Below are 12,760 nucleotides of genomic sequence, written 5' to 3'. Positions count from 1 at the left end.
TATTTAAAAAAACAACACTGCGTTTTATATTTCTAAACTGATGTGCCTCCTAATTGAATGCAGAACACTTTCAAACTATTTTCCACTAGAGGCCCACTTTTTTCTGATTTAATGTACAGTATAATACCTTCATTGGTAGATTAAAAATGTTAGACTAGAAGTAAAACCTATGATTATATGCTTTTTTAGTGGTTTTGTCTTGTATAATTTATGATGAATTATGTAAAACACACCAAACTGGTTATGCTGCAAGCTGCTACTTGCATGCTGCAAACAATCACAGTTCCCACTGAAAAATCTGTATGATAGACTGGGACTTAGCAACTTAAAATTCCTGTGGAAATCAAGTACATTTTTAAGTATTGGGTTTGATTATTTAATCAGACAACTTGCATTTTGCCCTGGCTAATTTGGAAGGCTGATAATATTTTACTCATAAAACAATTGTGCACCTGTTGTGATGGAAACCTATTCAAAGAAATCTCAATAGGCATGAGGGTTCATTCTAAATACGAGCATGCTAGCTTCTCTCATTACTGCGAACTACAGGGCAACCCATTTTAAAAAGCCATCGGGGCAGATCTCAGTTTAATCTTGCTGGGTAACAATGGAGCACCTTTATGATCAAATTCAAACATGGATAACAATGTACGAATGTACATTAAGCAAAATGCTGGTGACACATACTAAACGAAATTGAGACAAGCTTCTCCTGTCTAACATCAGCAGGCCCTTGCTACCATTCTACCAAATAGAGCAAGTGAAATCTCTTTTCAAAGTTTCTAGAGTCTAATCCAACTCTCACCAAAACTAATGGAAAGACACCTATTGACTTCAACTGGACAGGGATCAGGCCATTAATAAAACAGATTTGCTTAAAGTTATTTGGTACGGAGGAGAAGATGTAAACACAGATTTCCACAATTTATATCACCATTTTGAACACATGGCCAAATTCCATTCTTACTTATCCTGGAGCAAAGCTGGAGGAACTCCATTGACTTCAATTAGGGTCACAAGTGACTAACATAAAAACTTTTAATTTAAGTACATTATATGTCAAGACAAAGATCAGGATGCATGGGTGAAATTAACAACATTTTAAAAGAAAGAAGGAACCTAACAAAAAGAAACCACATAAAATAGTAACAAAACAATAAAACTTCAGTGTGAGAGCTAAAGATAAAGTGTCAGTTTCTAATTCCTGGTTGTATTAGTGTAAATCCAGAGTGACTCTGTTGGATTTCAGTTAAATATCTCTGTCTCAATACTGGGTGATGCATACTATGAGTTCATTAGTAATGCACGTACGCACCCAGCTGATTTCTGTTCTTTCTTAGTTATTTCATTTAGACAAGTCCTTTGGTACAGTAACATGTGTGTGTACAATTCTGTTAATTTACAAGTGTAAGTAACATATACGTATGAATCAATGGGATTTGGGCGAAGTGACATAGGTGCTTTTGAAAATGTAACCCATTGGTATGTACTCTGCAGGGGCGGGAAATAATGATTTACCTGAAAGACACGAGATGTTTGATGGAGAAATTTACAAAGCAATAAAATTTTGTAAACCCATGCAGTAAACCTAGTCTAAAATATTTCAAATTCACTTTGCAGGGTGGCAGTGGATAAATGAATAGATTGGGAGTCAAGAGACCTGTCTCAGGTTACGTCAATGCAGCAAACAGAAACCTGCAGCAGCGAGTCGCAGACCCCCGGGTCTACAGACTTGGGCTCATGCTACAGCACTAAAAATATTGCTGTAGATGTTCCAGAACCCAAGCTCCACCTGAACCACAACATCTACGCTGCTGTTTTTAGCACCCACAAGCCCAAGGATGTAGACCCAGGCTCTGAGAATCACTGCTGTGTGGCTCTGTTTGCCATATAAATGTACCCCAGGTGGCCCAGCCACTGACCTGCAGTGTTGATGCATGCTAGGGCCCCTTGCAGAACACACACACATACAGGCCTCCTTTCTGGAAAGATTCCCTATTGAGGAAGGGACCTTAAACCCCACGGTAGTCATTAAGACTTACACACATGAGCAAGCGCTTCCCTGAATCAGGGCTAAAGATTGTATTTGCCGAGAATATGAGTAGTTTGTGCAGATGGACTCTTGCTAGATCCTGAGACACACAAACAAAAGCATGCAAACCACACTATCTGACACCTGGACCTTGCAATACCTTTGTAGCTCCTGTCACAAAAGGACTATAGAGAGGCCTCTCCATGTGTTGTCAATGAGCTCAAACTGGGCAAGCAATTTCCATTCTGAGCTCTCAGTGTTGTGCATTAGTTTTCAGACAGGTGTCTATGTGCAGCACCATACCAGAATTTAGCCCTACGTCTGCACTCAGTGACAATACCAAAGCCATCAAACCATGATAGAACTCTATCAAATTAGGGCCCAATCCTGCTACAAGTGAAGGTCTCAATGCTGCAAATTCTTATGCAGGTGCATAAATTTTCCTACTGGGTGGTACACTTGACTTCAGTGGAAGTTCTTCTGTGTGTAGAGTATGTGCATCAGTGTTTGCAGGATGGGGGCTTGAGTCAAAAGCAGCTCTGCACTGACTTCAGCAAAAGTAGACCTTAAGTTCCAAGTTCCACAGTCCTCAATGAAGCAAAATTCTCTCTGACTTAAATGAGAATGTTGCTCATTTGGAGACCTCAGTTATTAAAATGAATAAATATCAATTTTAGGAATATTAAAATATAAATCTAAAAAAAAAACAGAAAAACTGCTGACTAAAGTAAATTGCAAACCACCTGGGGGAGGGAGGAGCGGAGGAGAAGAGGGGAGGAAATAAAACTTATTTATACTTTTTCAAAGTTATTTTCAAACCTGCTTACTGGCACTTGAAAATAAAATTTAAACAAAGCTACTATATCTATTACTGAAAAATGCATTAAGTTAAAGGAGATCACAATATATTTTATTTTTCCAATAATTGTACAGCTTTTTTAAAGATTTTTTCATTACTGGGTGGCATTGAAGTCTTAACACGTATCCTTGGCCCCACTCCAGCACAGCATAGCATGTCAGTGGGCTGGTATGCCACGTGGAGCCCCACTGACTTGAATGGGGCTCCATACGGGCACAGTAGACACACTTCATACTGTACGCATGGGGCCTACGTTTGTATCCCACCAAGGTAAAAACATATTGTTGCACTGTGTACTCCAGCACCATTGTATGTAAAGACATTGACTTATTTATAAAATGTGCTAGTCAATCTAGATGTGTATAATTTGATTTACATGAAAGGTTTATTACAATGTAATTTATAGTTGTAAAGTCTTAAGAAATATACATATGAATAGACTTAACATTTTAATATTAGAAGCTGGTGTGATTGTGATAAGTGCTATTGAAACATGATTCCATGCCCTAATGGTCAGAGTAGCAAAAATGTGTGAATTTTCTTTGTTGCAAATTATGTCCCCCAGTCTTGCAAAGAAGTATGGATACACTTAACACTATGCACTGTAAGCAGTGCCACTGATGTCAATGGAACTACCCACAGTGTGTAGCTAAACACGTGCATAATTAATTGCAGGATCAGGGCTATCGTGTATCTACAAAAATTAAGGTATTGCGTGACAATATATGGATTTCCACCAATTTAAGAGAGATCAGAATCAACTCTTTTGGCCTTACTAATTATAGAAGTGTATCTTAACTATAAAAAAAAAGATAAAACAGGCCATAGTAAATGCAACTATTGTGCAAGTTTCAGAGTAGCAGCCGTGTTAGTCTGTATCCTCAAAAAGAACAGGAGTACTTGTGGCACCTTAGAGACTAACACATTTATTAGAGCATAAGCTTTCGTGGGCTACAACCCACTTCTTCGGATGTAGCCCACGAAAGCTTATGCTCTAATAAATTTGTTAGTCTCTAAGGTGCCACAAGTTACTATTGTGCAACTTACTCTTTATTTCTGAGTCAATTTACCTTCTTTTTTACCAAGCATACCCAGAATAAAGACTATCTAAGGGGTAAATTTTGGATTTATTTGTGAAATATTACCACAATTACATAATGTTAAGGTATAATTTATTTTATAGCATCAGTTTAGGCCCAGAAAGGCAGTTACTGTGACACACCATGCAAAATGACTATGTCTAAAGAAGTGGTAAAATCAAAGTATACTTAAGATTTAGATTGGTACAAGATAAAGTTAAACATTATTTCATTGGGTCACTATAATAAATATATTACCAGAAAACTTTACAGCCTGTGGTATATTTCTAATCAGGCCAGTTACTAACTTAAGGTGTTTTGGGGAGGTTGTTGGGGAGGAGGAAGGGAATGTTATCATTGATTTCCCTAATTGGAACCAACTGATCTCTTTTCCTGTGTATTGATTTTTTAAATCCTAGCAGTTAACATAGATTCTAATGTATCATAACACTTCAGACCTTAATCATAGAGTGGGTTTTTCGCTTGTAGCTTTTGTTTGAGTTTTAATTACGAAGACCTTGTGTCTCCAACCCTGAGCTGGGTTTTTAATTGCTAGTATGTATATCATGCAGACTTCAAAAGAAATAAAAGATGTTTATAATAGAGAGCACAAAGGGGAGCTTTGAAATGTCTACAGCCATACAAAGTGGCATAATTAAAAACCTATGGGTGCTTCTGTGATATAAGACATATAATGTCTTATATATATATATATATATATATATATATATATATATATATATATATATATATATAAAGCCAGCTGCTGTAAACACTTATTGTTTGCAAAAGAGGATCTTATACAATAATAATTGAGAAATAATTACTACAAACCCAGTAAAGTAGGGTAACATGATACTATCAGGAGCCTTATTTTACACAAAATGATCCTCTACACTCTGTGCCATGTAACCCAAGCCCCTGAAAATTTATCTATGTTTCTATATTTCAGCATTGTTTTATCAACTGCACTAAAAGAGAAAGGAGATTTTGTATTAAATGCATGCAAATAACAATTATCCTACCTGTTACTGAAAAGAATCTAACCTATTATACTTGTAACCACATAGTATTCATAATGTTCACACAGACTCATTCACGAAGAGCTGGCTCTGAGCCTAGTCCATAAATGTGTAATTGATAATCACAAAATGCTAACTGTTGCGCCTCACTGTTCTCCTCCACCAGCTAATATACACAGAAAATGTAGCTTTTTCCAGCTATTCAATGAAGAACACCAGTCACCTACATGAAGAAGCTCTAACAATATATTCAGTGTATCTAATACTGAGAAAATGAGTGAAGTGGGTTTGCTTTATTAAACTTAAAGTCTCCATAGGAAACAGGGACATGCCTCCCTCTTATCCAACCATTTTCAGACCATTTTATTAATAAGTACTATGTGAAACAACAGCTTTAGGCTTATATTTGGGAGTCAATAGGCTCCAACTGTAACTGATTTAATAGAGTATAGGATATAAAAGGCTACATATAAGCGAGAGAAACATACAATGCAAATAGACTTCAGTATTGGATAAAACTATGGGCATCAGTCACTGTCCATCCTAAAAATAGAGTGTACTGTACAAAGCCACCATGTGACATTTAAGTCACAATGCCTATAAATATAGATAGTTCAGGTTATAAATGCTGGCAATGGAAGTCATAGCACAAACTTGTAACACAGTTAACCCAGGAGTCACTCATATATAAGATTGCTAGAACAATTCTGACCCTTTTGCAATAATGTCATTGCTTAAGTAACTTAAAGACTGGCCTTTATTTGATCTTCAAAGACCCTGCATGCTGAAAAAGACCATTGCAGGCTATTTCAATAGACAACTGCATGATGCATGTAAGACTATTCCAGAGATTTATGTTTGGAACAGAAACAGAAAACTTAAAACAGACTCTTTATAGTGATAAATGATGCTACTCTGCCTAGTTGTGGTCAGTAAAGAAAAACTAGAAGCCTAAGCAACAATACAGCATACATAGGGGGTTGGATCCCTTGCATCCAAACCTCCGTAAAGTAAGAGCTGAATCTGAACCCACTTTGTTTATTCAAAACATCTGCATATACAGGTTGGGCTGTTGGACATGCAATTTGCACATGCAAATATGAGGGTATTTTCCCCCCAGGTAAGCAGATCATTTTGCTCAGCTCATCTGTTTCGTGGACCTTTTAAAATCTACCCTGCGTGTTTCAGTAAACATATCAAATGATCATGACGAATTATTTAACCACGACAAAGTAGCTACAAAGTATTCTGCCAAATGCTCCTCTCAGCTGTACTCATGCAACCCCACTGAAATCAATGGGATTGTTCTGCTGGAACTCCGAGGAGAATTTGGCCCTTTATCAATAACTGAAATTCTAATTAAAAAGATGTAAACTAAGTGGTTTCACACATCAAGTACAGCATACAGGAGTAACTGGGAACATGAACAATTCCACTTATGAGAAATAAAAAAATGTGTCATTGTCTGTTACCTAGACAGAATGCTTTGCATTCTGTTAACAAATGGATATAGTTTCTAATCAGACCTTGATTAAAAAAACCACTATTATAATTAATTATACGTATATAAAAGTAAGGCAAGAAAACACGATTTTATTTATTTTGTCTCTATCACACAATTATTTGTCTTCTCTTTTATCATCTGTGTGTTTCACAATCATGCACAGAAAGAGTTTGTGCTATTAGTACAAAAAGCTTTAATGCATTTTTTTTGGGGGGAAGGGTGTGCCCTGCCTAACTGAAGCTCCTTCCCACAGGCTCTGAGTGGAAGGGCACTTGTGCAGACACAGAGGGAGAGTATGCGCTCAGGTTATCCTTAACAAGAACAACGCCTTCTATCTAAAGTAAACAACTCCCAGTAACAGTCAGTGCAAAGAGCTGCTCCTCACTGGACCACACCTCTGTGTCTAATAATCACGATTTTTTCGCTAATGACCTAAAATTGTTTTTTTTTTTACTGCATCAGTTCACGTTGAACTCTCAGTAATATAAAAGAAGGAAGCAGCTGCACAAAAGCCAAAAGTATCAACCAGTTAAAACGCCCTTAGAATTCATTGCAAGCAAGCACAGGGGTAAGTTTTCAAAAGTAGTTCTTAGCAGTGGCAACCACCCGACCTGAAATCCCTTCAGCCCTGGGAAAATGAACCCCATGATCATGGAAATCTAGAGCTTTGAACATTCCAAAAACAATTTAAAGCTTGGTTGATTACAGGTGGATTTGAAACCATCTTACACTCTCATTTTCCTGTCTTATTTCACACTCCCCTATGCCTAGAATGTCTTCATTCAGTATCCTCTCAGAACACACTTCTTAAGGCCCACAAATGCTAATCCATGTTAATACGCCATTATGACTCCAAGCTACATATGTTTAAAGAAAGCTATACGTTACCACCTTGGAGACAGTGGAAAGGGCACTGGACTGGGAATCAACAGATCTGAGTTCTAGTTTCAGCTCTGCCACTGACCTATTTTGGGGCAAGACACTGCCTCTTTCTGTGCCTCAGTTTCCCCTTCTGTGTAATGGTGGTGATTACTCCATAGATTTCAAAGCACTACAGAACTGCTCAGCATTATAGCTGTAGTTTTCTGGGTATCCCTGTGCATTCTCATTGAACTTTTACCTGTCTCTTTGGGAAAAGGGAGAACGTTTCAAATGCAATTACAGTAGCAAGGATTTAGATGTGTGACTCCCAATAGCCTGAATGGATGTCAGCTAACAGTAGCTAGGAACACAGCAGAGGAAAGGACCACTAAGGAAAAGTCATCTGTGGTTAGAGCAAGGAGCTCTAAGGAGTTACTAAGGGTTAGAGCAAGACCCTTGGGTTCTATCCCTGACTCTGCTATCGACTCACTGTTTGACTTTGGTACATCACTTCATCTTTCATTACCATGGTTTACTCACTAATACTAAAGTTTCCCTTCCTCACAGTGGTCTTAAGAGGCTTCATTAATGTTTGTAAACCATTTAGTGACCACTGGAGAAAAGGCTCTATTAAAGTGCAATCAACCCTGTGATGACAGAAGCAGTTCATGTCACTCTCCCGAGACTCATCTAGTCAGCAAAGACGAAGGCCTTGGCTACACTTGTGAGTTACAGCACTGTAAATCCTCCTCCAGCACTGTAACTCACTCCCCGTCCACACTGAAAGGGAACTTGCAGGGCTGTATCTCCCTGGGTACACTGCTGCAGGTACTCCACCTCCCTGAGAAGCATAAGAGATACAGCGGAGTGGCTACGACTCTCCCCTGTGAGTGTGTACCAGGAATCAACCTGCAGCGCTGTATTGATCACCTTGTCAAGTGACCAATCCTCTCCATTGTTGTGACCAGCTGCAGGAATGCGGAAGTGCCGGTTTCAAAGCCCGTACTACAGAGAAAAAGCAAACAGTTTGCTGTTTGCTTTGAGTGAGTGAATTGAATGAGCAGGGGCCGGGAGTTCGGAACTTGCAAAATAGAGAGCTGACATGCTCCAAAAAGCACTCTCTCTCCCGCCACACTCCCTATCACACTCCACCACCACCCCCATTTTGAAAAGCACGTTGCAGCCACATGAATGCTGGGATAGCTGCCCATAATGCACCACTCCCAACACAGCTGCAAATGTTGCAAGTGTGGCCACACCACTGCACTGGCAGCTGTCAGTGTGGACAGACTGCAACGCTTTCCCTACTCAGCTGTACGAAGACAGGTTTACCTCACAGCGCTGTACAGCTGCAAGTGTAGCCAAGGCCATAGCTGTTGGCTGGCTTCTGAGAAGTAATGTCTACCTCACCTCATCAGAAGCAATGTGGAGCCTCTGAAGGAAGAGTGAAAAGAGCTGTGTACCAAAGCGCCCTGCCACCAAGCACAGCCAGCCCAGGGATTAATTGGCACTGCAGGGAGAATAAAATCTGGTTCCCTAGATTAGGGGCTCACTATTCTGGAGGGGTATCATTCTCTAACAAACACTTCTGGCCAACTCAGGGCCTCAGTGGGAGAGAAGAATAAAGTTTCAGTGGGAGGGTGGCACGTTGCTAAATCTCAATTCACATCACTCAAAATTTCCTTCTTGCTCTTACCTTTGGCTATGCTCACCCCACAGGATAAAACACATGTAATAATCTAAAACTCTCCTTGAGGCAGAAATAAAACACTAAGGACTTAATTCTCATTTATATTAAAGCCACTTTACACCATTTGGGCAGCAAAAAGAGGCCCCAAACTGGATATTACTTACATTTTTATAATGTGCACACAACCTGTTAACCAGAGGGCCAAAGCAAAAACTGAGAACTACAAGAATGAGGCAGAAAACGGCCCTATGGGTATGTTTTCACTGCAAAGTTAACTTGAGCAATTGGCACCCAGGTCTGAGCAGCTAGTGTAGTCATTCTGCAAAGCCATACCCAGGTTACTGTGTCCTCACTGGTGCTGACACACCCATGTGTGTCACCAAATTGTGGAAGGACTTCTCTGTCTTTCTGGGCACATGGCAGGTGGGAAGGTATCAGCACTCAAATGGTTTAACTTGCATTTTCACTGCAAAGCGGATGGCTTACCAACCCAAGTGAAAGCCTCTCTTGGGTTTTAGCTTCCAGTCCTAGATAAGCCAGCTATGCTGGGATGAAAGCACTACCAAACTCAGGGAGCATGTGGGTGGACAGAACAAAGTTTGAGGACAATATCTGAGTAAGAGCCTGTGTTAACTCTTCAGTGAAAACAGACCTTATAAGAAGTCAAACTTTAAATGTCTCAACCGGAAACTGAATAACACTCGGAAGTATATCAAAAGGCTTTATATGCAAAAAAACTCACTCATGTAAAATAATGAGGAATATGTTATCCATCATTGCCAGAGACCCAACCTGTTTTAATTCTGATTTACTATTGGCATTCGAGGAGCTTCTATTTAGAGATTTGGGTAGTCATAATGTGCAATTAATGTCCAAGTCTTTCCATGTTATCAGCAGACAACATGGTTTTAAATAGATTAGCATTTTCAATGACCAGTTTTTGCTGCCTTTTGTTTATTGCAGGCAGAGCATAGCATATTTTGGTAAAACTGTGTGTTTTATTTCAGTCATCAATACTTTCCTACCTAATATGTTGCAGTGTCATAACTATACAGGAGAAATCTAATCAAAGGAAACATATTAAAACAATTAGGTTTTGACATGGTATCAGCTGACAGAACTGATTATAAATTATTTATTAAAACGGGCCAACCTTCATCTTGTTTATATCTATAGTAAACGCAACATAATTCAGGACATTTTCTTGGTGGAAATGCAAAATCACAAGCATCAATTTTCTTCAGATAGTCTTTCTTTTTGTTATAACATTAGCAAGGACATCGTTAATATGACAAACAAATCCTTGTTTCCATGTATTTACAGTGGTCATTTAATAAGACCATAGCAATCAACAGAAATACAACTGTTCAATACATCTCATAAATAGTGTAAAATAGCTAAGCTATCTTTCCAATTTGCTATCCAAACAATAACAGCCTGAATTTCCTTCCAATAGGAAACCCATGGAAGAATCAAAGGGTAGGGAGAGAAACACCTTAAGGATCCTGTCACTGAATGAGCTTCAAATTATTTTTTTATTAGCAACAGCCTCCCACACGGATTAGATCCCAAGTGCCGCAAATTTTTTGGGACCTGCTGGAACCACAGGCTATACACATGGCAAAACGCCGATCAACTTCAGTGGTACCAGGATTTCACACCCAGGGTCTCTCTTTCAACTCCAAGGATAATTCAATTGTAAAAAAAAAAAAAAAAAAAAAACTAGCATGCTTCAAATTGGACATTTGAAGCACAGGGTTAAAAAAAAATAATCAAAATGTGACATCCCATCACAATCGATAAGAGTACCCCACATACTACCTATACAAAGATACATGATTTGGGAATTACTCCTAACCCACAGTCTTTTTCTTTTGGTATCCGGAGATTGAGATATTTAACCAATATAAGAGAACTAATATAATACATTTAAAGTTTGTAATAAAATTGAAATGAGAGGGAAATATTCTTAACCCTGCTTGTAACTAAGTTTTAAACATAAAAAAGTCTTTGTTTTTCAAACATACCTGTCATTCTAAATAAATAGCTTGAGTTGGTTGGAAAGAGTTCCAAAGAAAAATGATGTTAATTTATTCATTTTATTTCCATTATATACTTGAAACACTAGAGAAAATAGAATAGAACACCTGAACTTTGCATCATTCCATGCCCACAGTCCCATTAAAGTCAGTGGGAGTTTTGAATGTGGATCAATGACTGGTTCATGCATTAAATGTACATTTGCTTCTGTTCAGTGACTAAAATATTATGTCCATGTTTAAATATTTAATATATTATACCTTTAATTTCTCCAAGGAGTTCACTTGTATTTAGTCTTTCCATTTTCTCCTTCCAGTCTTTAGAAAGTAGTTTTTCCATGCAAGATGAGTCTATTAAAAAGGAAAAAAAAATACTTAATACAACTTTATAGATTAGGAAGTGTCTCCTTTAGCTCTCCAAAACCATACTACCTGATCTGTCTGAACCAGATTTTCAAAGGGGAATGAACTTGAGGCCAAATGGTCTTTCATCTACTTCAATGTAAACCCTGTGTAACTCCATTGAGGGTAATGGAGTTTTACAAGGATTTACAAGGATCTAAATGAGAGCAGAACTTGGTTCAGAATATATGCATACCAATTTACATATATAGATTGCCACTCCATGTACAAATTTTACCTTTTGCATTTGAAAATGATTGCACATTCAAAAATATAGTTGAAGATTTAGATTTTGGAAATTTGGCTCACTGTGTTCATGACAAACACATTTTTTTACTCATGTCAATGCAAAAGTTATTCCTATAATGTCTTCATGGAATTCACAAAAATTCTACATTTCTTATGTTCACACGATCAGCATTTTTTCCCAGTAAGCTATGCAACAATAAGAAGATTGGCATTTAAGTTCTGACGGTCATATTGCAATCCAAACCTTGAGCCCAATCCTTATTCAGGCAAAACTCTCACTGAAGTTACTGCACTGAAGATGTAGTGAGAATCTGGCCTCAACAAGTCCTGCAGGATCAGACCTTACTTTCATTAAAAATTTAACATGGAGCATAACATAATCCTCAGTTAAATCAAAAGCTCTTTTTAAGTCCCTTAATAGAACTTACAGAATTTAACCTTCCAAAAATAAATTGTAAAAGGTGATTTTAAGACAGGGAATGGGTAACTCATATGATTGGTGTCATGATCTGGAGTCTTCCTCCTCTAACATCTATTCAAGGTTTATAAACACTCAGTGAAAGAACTTTATATATCGCTGAATATTTCCCTCTCCCCTTCTCTGTTTATAATGGCAATGGAATCTCCATTAAACTTTGTAGGGTCTATTCTCAACAGTGCATATGATTAACTTCCATTACAATTATAGGACCTGGTCCCAAGAAGCACTTGGCCCCAATTCAGCAAGGTATTTAAGCATCTAAGTAGTCCCACTGACTTAAATGAAGCTACTTACATGCTTAAAGTTAGACACTTGTTAAGCATCTTGATAAATCGGGACCTTAGTACCTCATGGGAGTGCTCAGCACTCTTAGTTTCCACTGAATTCAATGGGAGATGAGTGGGCTTAGCACCTCAGCACCTATAAACTCACAGACATTAAGGTGAGAAGGGACCATCATGATCATCTAGACTGATCTGCCTATTGCATGCCACAGAACTTCCCCCATTCACTCCTGTGATAGACCCATAACCTCTGGCTGA

At 38.3% G+C, this 12,760-nt stretch overlaps 1 protein-coding gene across 48 annotated transcripts in view; it reads right to left on the bottom strand.

Moving 5' to 3' along the window:
* Positions 1 to 12,760, bottom strand: part of SOX6 (SRY-box transcription factor 6) — a 456,705-nt gene that overhangs the window by 191,565 nt on the left and 252,380 nt on the right. For 46 of the 48 annotated variants that reach the window (XM_065594763.1, XM_065594780.1, XM_065594788.1 and 43 more), the window contains one exon: positions 11,348 to 11,437. The exons of the other annotated variants lie outside the window; for them this stretch is intronic. In XM_065594763.1, coding sequence (XP_065450835.1) covers positions 11,348 to 11,437 — 90 coding nt within the window. The remainder of the gene's footprint in view (positions 1 to 11,347; positions 11,438 to 12,760) is intronic. 48 annotated transcript variants of the gene reach the window in all.

This window comes from Chrysemys picta, chromosome 4, assembly GCF_011386835.1.
Source record: "Chrysemys picta bellii isolate R12L10 chromosome 4, ASM1138683v2, whole genome shotgun sequence".
Taxonomy (NCBI): domain Eukaryota; kingdom Metazoa; phylum Chordata; order Testudines; family Emydidae; genus Chrysemys; species Chrysemys picta.
This window is presented reverse-complemented; position numbering and strand designations above follow the sequence as displayed.